Here is a 16,056-nt window from a genome sequence, read left to right on the forward strand (position 1 = left end):
CAATCTCAATTCTTGCATTTGAAGATGTAAGATAGTATCAGAAGAATTGTAGTGATCTTTGGATTGATGTGTTTCACCTGGGGTCTCCTGGGAGGGGGCAGTGGGATGGAGCCAAGATGGGTGCAGGGACCTTGGGCTCATCTTCCCTGCCTATCTGGGTCATCTTGGCTGTGTCTTGAATTTTGGAATTTCCCCCTGGTACAGCATGACAGGGGTGTGATATAACAGGATATTTAGGTGATTTCTAGGGAATGTGGGAATGCCTTTTTCTTTCTGCTTTAGAAGACCCCTTATCTTTTTCTTAGTGACATTCCTGTGTTAAGAAGCAGCCTTGAGTGGTAGAAGAGAAATCGGTATATGAAGGAATTACCTCAACAGGCATCAGTTGTTCCCAGAAGTTACTCCTTCTATCCCTGCCCTATTTTGACAGTTTTATACAATTTGAGTAATTGCATTGGTGTGAATTACCATAAATTACATTCCAGGAAGGTCTACCATTTGAAACTAATTTTATTTTCAACATTAAGTGTAAGTTTTGAAGAGTATCTCAACAACATTCCTCCTTGGCAAGAATGCTGCAGAACAGCTGATATGAAATATGCTGATTTTTCTCTTAACTGAAATATTTAATCTTCAGAGTGCGTTTCAGAGATGCCATGAACCACTAAGAGTGAAATACAAATATAGTTTGGGATGGATTCTCTTCCATGTTAAAATGATATTGAACTTGCAGAGGCTCTTTAGCCTATCAGTGAATTGAAATGGTGTATTTAAATTGAAATATAACTTAACATACTTAACACACTGCTAATGAAATATAATTGTATAACACTTTAGTAATGTGCCTTATAAATAGTACAAGGTTATCAGTGACTAGTGCTGAGGGGAAGAAAACTTCTTTAGCCTTTGAATTTAAAGTTCAAGAAAATAGAGTTCTTTGGAATTCAGTTTTTATCTGGTCTCTGGTGACTTGCCCTTATTCATCTGCTTCCTTTAAATCACACGCTTGCTTCATTAATTTTCTGTTTCTTTTCATTGTTTGTAGCTTTTTTTTCCTCCCCACTTTTAACATCTTCAAAATGTGAAATTAGTTTCCTTCCCCCAGCTTCCTTCAGAAGCTCTTTAGCAAAAAACCCAAGCACAGCTATGATGTTCAGTACATCTTTGGCTGCAAGAAACACGTGTTTTCTCCTGTGCCTGTGCAGGGTGTGATGAAACATTAAATTGGGTAATAGCACAGTGCTTGTTTACAGTGTTGCCTGTTGCTCGGTTTGTATACTAATAGAGAACAAGGGGGGAAGAATAAGGGAAGAAAACAAATAGTTCTGTGTATGGCTTTTCTGAACTGGCATGTGTGTTATTTCTGCTCCCAGTAAGTGGTGCAAACAGAAGGTAGGAATAAGCAACTTATCTGTGATGCTATCCAGGACTAATAGCAATAACAAGCTACCACTAATAGGGGTCTGAAGGAAAATTCTGATCTAGAAATGAGTTGCTTGGTAACTGGTTCAGTTATTGAAATCCTGATCCTCCTTCCTCTCCATTTGTTCTAATTACCTCCTCCCATCCCTGTAATGGGATTTATAGTCTGTGGTTTGCCTTGTTTGTTGTTGTTCTGTGTTTTTAAATGTCATATGAGTGTAGCTGAATTTCCAAACTGAACCTAATGTTACATTCTTTAAAAAAAAAACTGGATAGCACTGTAATTTTCTGATTACTTGCATCCCTTTTATTGAAAGGAAAAACATTCAAGCATATATGAGTTAACTCAGCTGTGGGCACAGCATAGAAATATCTTTGAATTTGTACTCTGGTTAGGGAGATGACGTCTACACTCTTGAAGGCTTTACATCACCAGACAACCTGCAGCAAAACGAGACCAGACATTCCAAGTCTGTGTTCTGCTGTTAATTGCCTCTGTACCTGTCTCAGAGTGGAGAAGTTTTTCATTGCTTTCTAGCTGAATGTGTTATTCCTGCAGTTCTGGCAGGATCTGCTGTCCATGTTTCATTATTTCATGCAGCCACATTCTAATTTAAAGTTCATTGTCCTCAGCCATGCCTGAAATGGCTCTGCTGTTTTCTCCCTTACAATAGCTTCTGCAAATAATGATTTTTATCTCTTAGATTTTCTTTGTTTGCAGCTTTTGTCTTGCCTGGAACAGAAGTCCAGTAAATCTCATTTTCCCAGTTAATTTTTAAATTCTCATCAGTGGTTATATCTCATCTTCTGTTTCCACTTCCAGGGGAGCTTGAAAACATTCAGAGAAATATTTAAGCACTGGTACCATTGGTTCATTTTTCCAAACTTAGAGGTGCCCTGCCCTGCATTTCAACCAAACCAATTTGTTTATGACCTAGATTCTCAAGTTTCCACATAAGTTCTGTCAGCTGCTACACAAGCAGGAATTGGTAAAATTATGTTTGACAAAACTAAGACCTACAGCAGTGTTTTAGAAGCTTTTAAAGAAACCTTCAGCTTTCCCAGGCAATGCTTAAAATCTAAGGTCATCTCATAAGAAAGACTGAGAATAATGAGAACAATGATCCCAACTAGTTTCTTCTCTGTCCAAGTCAAATGACATAGCAGAAGCAAAGCAGTTAAAAAATTTTTTTAGAAATTAATTGTGGTGATTTTCATAATGTATTCTGCATAATCAATAAAATTGTGTCCTTGTATGCTAATCTTTGCCTGTCCTGGAGGTATATGAAATTTGAGTGATAAGTGTGTTTTTATATGACTCTGGTGTCTTACTGTGGGAGCTGAATTTTTTGCCTCTGTGTCGAAGAGCACTGAACCACCTGTTTTCTGCTTGGATCAGGAGATCTTTTTGCAGTTTTGAAAATTAAGTGCCATTGAGTTTGCATGTCAGTGCTGTGTTTTGAAAACATTGATTTAAAAGGTATGCTGTGCCATTATAGATACTATAATATGGTGTAGTATTTTTTAATAATAGTAATCCTGGCTTTCAGTATATGTTTTTAGGTTATTTCTATATTTCCTTAATTGTCTGTTTAAACAAGTGTCTGTCTTACACTGATTTCTCTAGGTTTTCCCTTTTCAGTGTTGGTTCAAATGCCAGAGCATTAGACTTCTCTATTTTCTTTCTTTTTTTAAGGAATTGAAAACCAGTGGTAGCATGTTATTTTCAGAATGTCTTGTGCTGCATATTTCATATGAAAGATATGCATTTGCATTCTAATTAGAAATTATTTGACTGCACTACACGTAATTGTGTGTGACAGCATTCTGCTCTAAGAAAACTGTGTTTAAAAAAAAAGTCTCTCCTAAAGCCCCAAACAAAATAAAGCCTTGTGTTCCCTGTCTGTAAAATGGATTTCAAAGGCGAGTATGCTGCAGAGTGTCAAGGGGGGAATAGCAAACAGGTTAAAAATGATAAAGGATGGCTGTGCAGCAATTCAAGTAGACTATTTCTTTTATTTTTGCAGTAGTATTATTGACTCCACCGAGTACAGCCAGCCTCCAGGCTTCAGTGGCAGTTCTCAGGTAAGATCATATATAAATGTCTGCATTTATATGGGGGGGATGGGAGGCTGAATGTGGAGATTAGTCAGGGTTGAGGTACACCTTCATCCATCTCCAGAGTACTGGTCAGCTGCAGCTTTTACCTGGTTGTATGGGCAGCTGCAGCTGTAGGAATGATTGTGCCCAGCTGTGTGAGAGACACCTGGTGTAATGTATTTAGACATCTGAATATTTTCTTAAAGCTGACTCTTCCATGGAAGAGGGGATATGGTTTGCTCTTCATGGCCCATGTGGGCAGCACTGGGGAAAGGAGGTAAATCCCTGACCCTGTCCCTTGGCTTAACTTTCAAAACAAAAAAATAATTTCCAGCACACTTACATCATTTGTCCTCAGCAGGGCCTTTTACAAACCGTTATAAATTCATATAGAGGGTAAAAAGCTGCATATAGAATGGAACTATTTGGTAGGCAGCCTCCAAACTGTCTGATCCATAGGGCCTCCCAAATTCCAAACAGCACTTCTGTAGTCTAGAACCTTGGAGGAATTCAGCTGGACTGGGGAGGTGACACTCATACCCAGCTCACAGTTCCATAAAGGTTATACAGTTTTCATCTGGGCAGACGGACTGCTGGGCACATTCCAGCTGTGCCTTGGGTGCTCTCTTGTGGTGGTGGACCATCCCTGGCATACACCAGCATGAAACTGATAAATTAAAAGGTGCAAGAGCTGTTGTTGGATCTTGTTTTATTTAAAGAAAAAAAAAGACCTGGGCGCATCTATGTTTAAATACAGCTGTGTAACTAATTGGTAATTAGAAAATTCCATCTATTAGTCTGTGGGAAAATGCTTGTTGCTACTGCTCTGGTCTTTGGAGGTTTTTGCTTGAACAGAGAGTTACAGTTCTACCACATCTCAGAGGGCAGGTGTAATGTAGATGGGGGTTTTGTGTTTAGGACTCTGATGTGCTACAGGGTGTTTGTTCTCCAGTGACATAACTTGTCTCAGTACTTCCTATTTCAAAGCCAAAATTAATAGCATAGCTACCCTGCTGGTGAGCTCACAAAACAAACAACCCAGACTTTCTTGTCATTCTGTATGACAGCCTTATTTGTGTGAGAATAATATTTTTTGTCCTGAAGTGTGATTTCTTGTCCTCAAGAGTGCAAGATCTGTACTCTCAAGTACAAATTTTCAAATTAAACTTTAATATATGTTTGGATGGGGAGTTCAAACAGAACTCTTGAATTAAACACTTCTGTTCAAAGGTAGTCTAATTTCAGCAAGACTTTACCATAAAAAGAGTTTTAAGAATATAAATTAAATTGTAGGGGTTTTTCCCTAATTGTCAGTCATGGCAAAAATCACATACTGGGCATTGTTGGCAGTAAGAGTTATCTAGCATGGACTGCACAGCTTTCCTTTCTCAATGTAATTACATTGCCCACAAACATGTTGTTAGGGAAGAATTTATATACCACAAAGCTCTAGGACAGTTCTCTTCCAGAAGATGAGCTTCAGAAGTAAATAGTGGACAAGTCACTTAAGCCCTGGGGAATTCTGTGGATAGTATTTAATGGCAGTCCCTTTTTTCTGCTAGAAATAAGGAGCTTGTGTGCAGCTAAGAAGCTTTTTCACAGTTGTTAGAGGACTCCTTAGAGTATCTGATGGAGTTCAGACAATAAAATCACTCCTGGTAACAGAGGAATCCAAACTGATATCCTCTACTAGGGCAACCATAGTAGTTTTAGCCATTGAATAAAAATTGCTTGGATATCTTTTCTAATATTTTCCTCCTGTTGCCCTCCTGTTAAGCCAGGGAGCAGGCTTCATAGAAAATGAAAATCTGTTTTTTGGCAAAACATGAGCAGGTTGAAATGTTTAGCTGGGGGTGGTTTCATGACTGTGGGTTAGTGCCCCTTGCTTGGTACTCAGCACACTTGGGTTGCCACGTGCCAGCCTGAGAGCTCCTCCACAGGGATCTTCCTTTGGAGGCATCAGGCAAACACCCACCTGATGGATTCCATCTCTGTGTGGACTGGGATTGGCAGATCAGGCCTGGGGTTGGGTTGTGTCACTCATCGTGGTTCAGGCAGCCTGCCTTAACTTGAGACTGGAATGATTGATTGTTCAGTGCCTGAAGTTGTCTTAAGGCCAAATCACTACTGATGTGCTGAGAGAGACTGGAGACATTGGAGGCTGGTGCACAAAAATTGTAGAAAAAGTCTATAGAAGTGTTATATTAAGAGTTTTTGAAAGATGTAAAATTTTAGAAAATGGTATTTGAAAGGTACTGGTGTAGGAGCACTTCCCAGTGTTGTGTGTTGAGGTTGGGGCTGCTTTTGAGATGAAACAAGCTGTGAAGACCATGGATGCTGTCACAGGCAAGTGTGAGCCACGATGTCAGTGTGTGGGAAGTGGTGGCTTGGAGATTTCACTGCTTGGGATTTGCTTTTTTCCTAAAATGTTAGATTGCTTTTTATACAGGCACAAACAAAATTGGAGTGGGCTGTAAACTTATTTTGTTCTCGTTGGCTTGGTGGGTGGCTTTAATGAGGACAGGTTGTTCCCCTGCATGGATTGAGGGGAAGCTGTACACGAAGTGGGTTTTGTTAGTGCCATTGAGTAGCACTACAGGCCTTGTATTTGCTCAAGGATGTTGTTCATTAGGGAGCTTGATGGTTCTTAAATCTTTTAAAATTTAGCTTTGAGGATGTGGTATGTGAGACTTCTTAAATAGAACCTATAGCAAGGAGCTATTTGTGCTTCTTATGTAGTAGAGGGTTTCATTCCTTTTCATGACTCGTGATTAAAATGGTGAGTACTGCATTTTCTGTGTTTGCTTCTGCAGGAAAGATTACTCACGTAGTTTAAATCCTTTGCTCCTACATCTCACTGTTACTGTTTGGGTAGGTTGGGAAATGGCTTTAATGATGAGCTTCAGGAACTTCTTTTCAATTAACCTTTGAACTTCATACTGTCTTTTGCTTCTGTTTTATTTGCTTAGTTTTACAGAGAGCTACTGAGTTGCTTCAAAAGAAGTAATTCAGTAACTAACTCATTAAAATAAACACTTCCTTCTCTTTTAATGAGCTGTCGGCCAAGGATCTGGGGAGTATTTGTTGTACAGTCTGTTTGATTTGTGAAGCTAGAAGTTGGCTTATGCTGCCCATCTGTATAAATGCAAGAGAGGACTCACTCCCCGGGGTTTAGGATTGCCTGTCCTGTATGTGAGGCCAGAATCACTAAATTTACTAAGGTTCAGGAAACAAACTGTCTAAAAGCAGGGATTTGTTTTTGTTACATTAAAGGTTTCAGCACAGGACCCTAAGAAATAATTGTTGACAGTGCCAAGATTCTTCATTTATTGTCATTTTACACTTCTGACCTATGGTATAATTGCTTATAATTGAGTAAAATCTATAGCAGTGAAACCCAGGCCTGGCTTTTAACTTTCTGGAGTGTTGTCCCTTCTCCACTCAGACCAAAAAGCAGCCGTGGTATAACAGCACGCTGGCCTCACGACGCAAGCGCCTCACAGCTCACTTTGAGGACCTAGAGCAGTGCTATTTTTCCACCAGGATGACTCGTGTCTCGGGTGAGTTCTCACGTGGTATTCCTCTTCTGATGTCAGGTACCTCTTGCAGAAAAGCTTTGCTTTTGAGAGAGCAGTTTTCTCTTCTCCCTTGCACAAGAATGTGGCTATACGTATTTGTGTTACTCAGATCCCGTTTTGCTATTCTTGACCAATCTTTGAAGTTGCTAAATTTGGAAAACTTAATCCTGTCACTTTGGAGGGGCACATGTATTGCTTTGTAATCCTTTACTGTGAAGGGCAACAGCCACAAACAATTTCTCTGGTGCCTGTTCTGAAGATGAAAATATCTGAAAGCAGTGGTTGAGTTGTCTTTCCACTAGATGTGGTATAAACCCAATAGTTAAAAGCAATGCTATTGAAATGCTACAGAGGTATAAACATAAATGGATACATTCCTCTGTATTTAGCATGCAAGAGGACATGTGGAGGTTATCCTTTGTTATCTAGATTGTGTCTTGGTTAACAAATGGTTTGGATTATTGAAGCTGAGTGTGTAGCAGTTCTGTTGTCCCGTGGGGTACACCTTAGATTTAAGGCTGTTTTGTAGAATTAGAAGCTGTTTTCAAAACTGCCTAGATTGCTTCATTCATAATTGAGTAAGTGTGACAGCAGCTAGAGTAATTGCTGCCTAGTGGATGCATAGGTCTTAATTACACACAAGATTCTCCTAAGAAATGAGAGGGTTCGAATAACTGTATCTTCAGGGTAAGGAGGATTCTGTAGCCCCTCTGGAGGAGAAACCAGCTTGGCATGAAAAGCTCCAGGCAATGGACTGTGGCAGGCAAGAGATTTGCAGCACCAAGCTTTAAGCTTCAGCCTATCTCAAGTGTGACAGGCTGCAAGGAAAGCAGCCAGCCCTCAGGGGGTGGGAGACACCACTTAGGGATGAGAGGAAACCAAGAACAGGTTGCTGCAGCAAAGTATCTTTACTTGCAACCTTGGAAGGCAAGGACCGACCTCCCAAGGCAGGATTACTGGGGTAGAAACCTCTGCTTTTTTCTTCTCCATGAATTTAGTCTCTTTAAAATAAATAAATTTAAAGTAATTTTAAAAGGTAATTAATAAATGGCTCCAAAGATAAAGGCTGTAGCATGTCTTAGGGGAGCTCACTCTTAGAAGTATCTACATCTTCTACCTGCTTGAGAGCACGGACTGGCTCAATTCTCACTGTGCACAGCAAAGTGATTTTAACAAGGAATGTAGCATGTTGGGAGGTTACTTCAGTATCTGAAAGATTAGAGCAGCACATTGCATGTGTCCAGCCAGATCCCTGTGAAGTGCTAGCAGGTGCTTTGCAGAATGCACTTCTTCACAGCTCACACTGAGATGTTTTCATGCAGAGCTGTCTTGGTGATGCATAACTGTGTTTATGTAAAAATAAAACTTATTAACCAAGGATAACAAATGGGGCTCTTCCCAGCATTCCCTTGTAGAAGGCATTCTTCTTCATAATTGGAAATATAAATATGGATGCGGTGGAATTGGTTTTTTGTATTTGTATGTGTCAGTTGCACCAAGAGCGGAGGATTTGCAAGTGCAGGTTTTCTCCTAAATAAGGGATAACCTATGATACTTGATAAAGTTTTCCTCTCCTAAGTCATTCCTGCATTTTGACACATTTTAAATGGGATTTAATGTGGATTTAAAGCTTTTTGCAAGAAGTGCCTCTGACTGTTCAAGTAGGGAGTGGAGACATAACATTACTGTAATTATCAAATGGCCTTGCACTTTGACAGGGAAAATGTCTTGAGAAATAATATTCGGTTTTCCAGGCACACATAGAGAATAAATTACAGGAGGACTGTGTGCTTGATCTCTAAATGAGGGAAATAGAAGGGTAGCAGCTATTTGTCCCTATCACAGTGCCAAAGGAGAAGAGAGTCTTTGAAAAACCCTGACTGATGTTTGTGCTGCTTCTCGAGCTGTTTCCTGTAGTGGTTGGGTGCTGATGATGTTAATTTAGAGCAGCACTTTGTTCATTTTGCGCCTTTTCATCCCTCTAACATGGATAATGTATTTGCTTGTACCCCTAAGCATGCTAATTACTAGCCCTCACTGTTCCTTTATATGATCAAACATTAAACAGGGCATATGAGGGACACTTCAAAATACCTTACAAGTATAGAGATAACAATTTCTGATGGCAAGAAATTACCAGAGTGCAGAAATGATTATTCTCTATGTTTTCCCATAAGAAATCACAGCTGGATTTTGCTTTTGTAAATCAACCTCTCTTTTTTCACCCTGGTATTTCCAAGCCTTTCTAATAAATGGATCTTGTTGTTTCCTTATGCTTCTGATAAGACTAGCTTAACTAGTGGGTGGTATTTCATCTCTGTTGTGTGTGTGTTTTTTGTGGTTCCTCTGCTGCTGCAGTGGATGCTGGGGTGGAGCAGGAGACAAGGTGTGCAGTACTTGTAAACCAGCAGTGTTAGCTGTAGTTCCCTTAGAATGCACTGGTGCAAAAAAGAAAGTGAGGGTGGAAGGATTAAAGAAAGGATTATGAGAATTGCTGCAAATTTCGGGGCTCATTATGAAGCCTGAAGGTGCTACTTAATGTTTGGCTGTGGATATGTGATTATATTGGGAATCAGATTTGCCTGTGAGGCATTGCGGTAAGTTAGGTATTCTTCCTTATTTACAAAATGCTAACATTTAAAATGATTTAAATAAAACTACATTCCTACCCAGAAAAGTTAGGACTTCTGAGAACTCAGTGGATGACTTTCAGCTATCTACAAGGCAATTTACTTTTAACTTTTGTAGTAAACTGTTCCATTTCCCACAGAATATTTATCATCGTTATTCAAGCTGGCTCAATTTCACCTTGTCTGTTGAAGGTCGTAATTTTCACAAAACTTCTAGTACAGGGAGCCTTTTGGTTTCATGCTTGTCTTCCTTCTCCATCCCTGAAATGATTCTCTCTTAGCTCTGTTGCTTTTGGAATAACAAGAGAAGTATTTTTTACTAAAAGTATTTTGAATGTAATTGACACCAAATGTAGACATACTGTAACAGAACAGGGAAAGAAATATACTTTGACCTCTGTTGAAAACCAGACATGTCCTTTGCAGTGCATTTTGATATGCTTAAAAGTTTCTGTTAATAGTCTATATGGCCCATGGGCTCTGAATGCAAGTGAAATAAATGAGCTTACAAAATTGTATTTGACTTCTAGGCAGATTCTCTGCATACTAGGTTCACCCAGCATTGCAGTGGAGAGACCTTATTTGTGCTCTGCTTTCAGAAAATGCTAGAGATGAGAGCCTGGTTTTGACCAAGAATCCTCCCCAGATAACAAGCATCACATGGAGACATTATCTTGATTGTTATGTTTACTGTTGAGTTTACCTTCGTACTGTGTTTCTGCCCCCTCCAATGCCCCTGCCTCTTCCTAGATGACAGCAGAACCACCAGCCAGCTGGATGAGTTTCAGGAGTGTCTATCCAAGTTCACGCGCTACAATTCCGTGCGACCGCTGGCAACGCTGTCCTACGCCAGTGACCTCTACAATGGCTCCAGCATAGTTTCCAGGTAGGACACACTGTGGTGCTGACCATGTGGGTGTGGGCTGCTGGGGCTGAGTTAATAACCCATATTAAACAAGCTATTGTTGGTATATATGCCAAAAATATATCTTCCCCAAAAATAGTTTTGCCATTGCATGACTGTGTGTGATGATTTTGTGACTATCATTGATCTGTGAAGGCACTCGGGTACCTCAGTAGTACTTTTTGTTCCTGTTGGTGTTGGTAGAGACCAAATCCAGAATGCCTGAAGTGCCAGTATCAACAGCTGTTGTACAAAGCCTGTTGTCTTCCTGTTAACTTAGTTGTGTTGTAAATGATGCAGTTCTAGCATTTTAAAAATCAACCATCTTGTTTGGTAGTCTTAAGAATCTGTGGCGATTTTACATTTTATTGGTCAGTCCAGCCACAATGGCAAATATTAAAAAGCTCAGTTGTTTTTAGCTGTGATTGCTTGAAGTCTTGGGCTTTGGAAGCTGTTTGTAGTGCTGAGCAGTAGTGAGGGGTGGTTGTGATAAAGCCAATACAACAGTTCTGTTCTTGCCGACAATTCCTCTGTGTCCCGGCTGTGCAGGGTGGTTATGTCCTGTGCACTGCTGCTGAAGCTCATCTCAGCCTCCTGTGGACTCATTTTGACATATAGCTGGTGAAATGCTTTCAACTGTCTTTCATCAGAATCAGTTTCTTCTAGTTCAGGTCCATGAACCAGCTCCCTTAGGAATCGGGCTGTAAGAGAACACATGAAGAGGATGGGAATTGCCACAGCTCTAACCTTAAGCTGTTTCCTCCCTCCCCGGGGGTTTTGCTTATTTGTGGTAGTTTGTTTTCAGAGCTCCTTGGGGTGGAAAAAAGGATGGAATATCTTAACTAGAAAATCTCTGCATGGTCTATGTGCAGGACCTGTTTGAGCTTCTTGGAAGCACATTTCACTGATTTAAATGTTTGTTCACAGTGGTCTCTTGAGAGAAGTAGTATCATCCCTGTTTTATTATATGGGGAGCAGGAAACATAAAGAGACTGTATGTGAGGTCCTGGAAAAAACATTATGTTGACAAGATAGATAAACTTGGGTTTTCTGACTTTTCATCTAGTGCCTTCCAAAGGGGCCACACGGAGAGTGACAGAAGAGCTTGAATATTTGGTGAGGGAAACCAAGAAATTTACACTATTGAAGAAATTGGAGGCATTGTGTAGCACAGATTTTGTTTAAAGCAGCATTGATTCCTTAACTACTGCAATATGTAGCAGGAATGTGTAATGTCCGACTTAGCCAGAGGTCAGAGCACAGTAATCAGGAATCTGACGTATATTTAACCTGCACTGATTGGGTTCACACCAGCTGCAATGAAATGCAGATGGGAATCTCGCTGCAATGTAGACAAACTTTCTCAACTACTAGTTCAGCATGGATTGGATTTTGCTCCTTTGCCCTTTCTTCTCCTTGACATTCTGCAAGAGCAGCATTTTTGTGGTATTTGCTTAGAAAATGCTGGAAGGACAGTAAATCACACTCATGTTTGAAGGCATTCTAATTCTTGGGTAAAATATAAGTTTGAAAAGTATGTGTGTTACTGTTACAATGAAAATACAGTGAAGCCTTCTTACAAGCCAGTCCTAGAATTGATAATTCAATACATTTTACTGAAAAATAACTTGGTTTCCACATCAGTGTTCTCCCCTGCTCATGCTTTTTATTTATCAAAGCATTTGAGAAATTTTTAGAGGTTTTAAATGTGTAGGCTAAGGCAGTTCACATCTGAGCATGTCTTTAAGTGCTATGGTAAAGTAGCTTTGCTGAATGTGCTGTTGCCATTGTTTTTGTTAGCTTCTGGCTATTCAAACAGTTCCTGTAAAGTCAGAATTTGTTAATCAAGAATTTACACTTAGTATGTGTTGGCCAACACAGTCTGGTGTTCACTTTTTTTTTTTTTTGTTTAAACTGATAGCCTCAAGTTCAGAGAGTCTGTGAAACAAAAAGCAGCTTTTAGGTATTCACAGATAAGCCAAATTAAGGTACTTTAAAAGCATTATTTCACTTTCTAAGTGCTGTGAAAAGTTGTATTGTTTATTTGGTCCACTACACTGATCTTTATAAAGTCCTGGGCATGCAGTAGGAAACAGTGATGAAAGAGCAGAAGGTTAAGTCTTGGTATTTAGCTGTTGCTGTTGAGACAAATGGATTTAAATACAGAGTTAATACAAGACTAATACATAAAAAGTCTTCATAAAATTTTTAGGCAGTATTTTAAAGGGATATTTTAAGTATACTTAGGAATAAAAATAGAACTGACCGGACATTACATTTCCTTGTTTGTTTTTTTTTTTTAATAAGCTGCTGTTACAGAAGGACAGAATACAAGAGTTTGGTTTGATTGCTTTAACCCTACATAAAGGTCACAAAAGACTCCAAAAGATCTGCTGGCTTAAACAGCCTTTTTTTTTTTTTTTTAAGATCTGTTACCTTTAGCTGCACAAAGGAGAAGAATGTAAATAATCCTTATCTGCAAAACATTGATTAGAAGTGAAATAAAATTTGGTTTATGCTAACAGGGTAAAAAGTGTAATTAAAGACTGTGTACAAATAGTTGCATGATTTTTTCCATGAAAAAATCATGGAACTGGGCAGCAGCAATATCCTTCTGAGAGCCTTGTGGTAAGAATGTTTATGGATGTCTGGACTGTGGACTAATAAAGTACTGTAAACAAATGTATGTTGTGTTACTAAAAAAATTCTGATTAAATGTTCAGGAAGACTCCAGTTGTCTTATGGAAAGAGGAAACAAAGAAGGAAAATGTCAACCCTTTTTCCCTTATTCTCTTCAAGAACAACAGATTATCAAGAAGAATGTTCAGGGAAAGCACATCTGAGGCTTTGCTATTGCAGGTTACTCAGTTTTGCTGTAACATCAAGGGGACTTCAGCATGCTTGCAGTATGAATGTGCAAGTATCTCAATATGCTAAATGGCTTTTTAATATACTCACTTCTCTTAAGTACAAAGTATTTACAGTTTTCACAAGTATATTAAATTTTGTTAGAATTGGGCCAAAGAATAAATTTTCCATTTATTATGCCCCCAGACAGAGCAGTTGTCAGAGCTTAACTTTCTTTCTCTCTGCTGGCAGTGGCAGTAAATGTAAAGTCTTTCTTTTAAAGATGAGTCTGTAAACTGCTGTGTTAGCATTACAATGATTTATGGAGAAAATTGCTTTACCACTGTCAGAGGCCTTCAGAGAATAATGTGGCAGTCTTTCATATTTGAGAAAAAGAACAGGAAAAGCCAAGAAATGTGCTACAATGAGATGTCTTTCTGAAGCCTGGTTATCAGAAAGCTGGTTCTCCCTCCTCCATGATTCCCAGCTTTGGGAGCATGAGTGAGCTCTAAGGTTTGGGGGCTTTGTGTGGCTTTTTGGCATTGGCTCACACTTCAAATTCTTACAGATTAGTTTACTATTTCTCTGAAAGATCTTAAAGTGACATTTTAAAGGTGTTTTGGATAGCTGACACTAACTGTTATCTAAAGGCTCAGTTATTTACAGAGAGGGAAATAAACAGCTTGTGGTTTTGGATGGAGAAGCCTTGGTCAGCTCATCTGTTGAATCATGATCCAGTGTTCAGGAGCTGCATCTCACCTTTGGTGTCCATTATTTCTTTTCCACTGATTGCTCATTATTCCATTGCTTCTAAGTGATGAATAAGATGTGAAGAGGGATCTCTTAGCATCCAAGCGGTATGATTTTCTGTTTCAAAATTGCTTTTTTGTTTGTATTCACCCTTTCAGTAGCATAACCTGAAATTCTTTCTTCAAAGGTAAGCTTAAAAGAAAAAAAATCCATTTTGAGTTTTTCATGTATTCCTTGAACATTAATTTTTCTGTTGCCGTTTTTACTTTGGACTACAATTATTTGTCCATGTAAATTCTCAGATGCAGACTTTAATAAGATACTTTTTAGTTCTGTATCCACCATCACAAGCCTTTTTTTTTTTTATGCTTGGGCTGGCTAGGATTAGATGAGCCATTTTATTAAGTTTGTGACCAGCAATGCTTCTTTATCTTGCAGGTAAAGATAAATGAATGAAATGGAAGTGGGTTTATCCTTTACAGGATTATGTTTGAGTGCAGTAGATGCTGCTCCTTGAGAAATCAGGAAGGCTGGATTTTACAGCAAGTTAAATAAACCATTTTTAAAATGGACTCTTATTTACAAGTGGCAGCTCAAAACTGTGGATGAATCTGTCTTATTTGAACTGTTCCCAAAAGTAGAAGGGAAAGAGAATGCTTGGATAAGGAGACTTAAATTGCAGAATTACCAAAGAAACTTGAGAAATAATTCCCTGAACCTACTTGAAGTTTGTGCTTCTCCTGTGGTTCTCTTACTTCCCTTCATCTTAAGTTCTGGGTTTTAGTCACACATTGTCTGGGGCTGAAATGGGATTTTTGTGTAATTAGAGTTGAGTGAAGTACAGAGCCTTTCCCTAATTTTCCCATCTTTCTCTGGAGTGCTGAACTGATATATTTCCTAGTACGTGACTGTGGTCTGGGTCCCTTGAGCAGAAGCTAAATGTGACTTGTACCCAGCAGAAGGGTTATACAGGGGTCAGTTCTGCCCTCTGAATTCAGAGTTCAGGGACACTCTGCCCTCCAAGTCCCATGATGGGCTGCTGGTACCAAGGACTGACACCAGAAAAGAGCTTATTTGCTCTTATCTCCTGAAAAGCAAACCTTCTGGTGACCACGGTGGTGCTGCATTGAGAAGTTTTTTCTTTCATCAACATAAGAGCTAAAACTTAACTTGAAATTGGGAGGTTAATGAATGGAAGTGGTATGGCTGCCAGTGGGACCTAATTTTTTTCCTACTAATTTCAGGCAATTTGGCAGTAGGAAGATCTTTTTGTAATTAAGCTCTCTTAGTACTTGAAACCTGTTTTCATCTGCAGATGAGAATTCTTAGTTGAATTTCAACTTTATGAATTTTCATAATGATCTGTTAAAATTATTGAGCAATCTTTCGATTGATTTGTGAACTGGCTTTTAAACAAAATGTTTTAAATATTGATTGTTCATCAGGTTTTTTTCTTTTTTCTTTCAATATCTTGAAAGAAAAAAGAAAAACCATACCTATGCAAGGAGTTTGTGTCTTGCCATGTAGCAGTCACTGCCTGCAGCATGGGGTAATCCAGTTTTGGAGCAGGTTTCCCAAAGTGGTGGTGCAATCTCCATCCTCAGAGTTATTTAAGAATAACTGAAGAAAGCCCTGAGCAGCCTGCCCCTGCTGTGACCAGGATATTGGACTAGAGACCTCAGAGTCTCAGGGACTGTACTTGTGATAAAGGCACATAATCAGAGCATTAGAAAATTTACATTTCTCACTTTCTACTGAGCATCTTCCTCTGGCCATAAGTTTTGAGAAGGAATTTAAGGATGAACTCTCTATGTGGCTTTAACAT

The 16,056-nt window shown here is 39.2% G+C and overlaps 1 protein-coding gene across 2 annotated transcripts in view; it reads left to right on the forward strand.

The window, feature by feature from the left end:
* Positions 1-16,056, forward strand: part of COP1 (COP1 E3 ubiquitin ligase) — a 123,464-nt gene that overhangs the window by 25,587 nt on the left and 81,821 nt on the right. For both annotated transcript variants that reach the window (XM_021545970.3, XM_077785294.1), the window contains exons 9-11: positions 3,450-3,507; positions 6,968-7,082; positions 10,481-10,616. In XM_021545970.3, the coding sequence (XP_021401645.2) occupies positions 3,450-3,507; positions 6,968-7,082; positions 10,481-10,616 (309 nt within the window). The remainder of the gene's footprint in view (positions 1-3,449; positions 3,508-6,967; positions 7,083-10,480; positions 10,617-16,056) is intronic.

This window comes from Lonchura striata, chromosome 9, assembly GCF_046129695.1.
Source record: "Lonchura striata isolate bLonStr1 chromosome 9, bLonStr1.mat, whole genome shotgun sequence".
Classification (NCBI taxonomy): domain Eukaryota; kingdom Metazoa; phylum Chordata; class Aves; order Passeriformes; family Estrildidae; genus Lonchura; species Lonchura striata.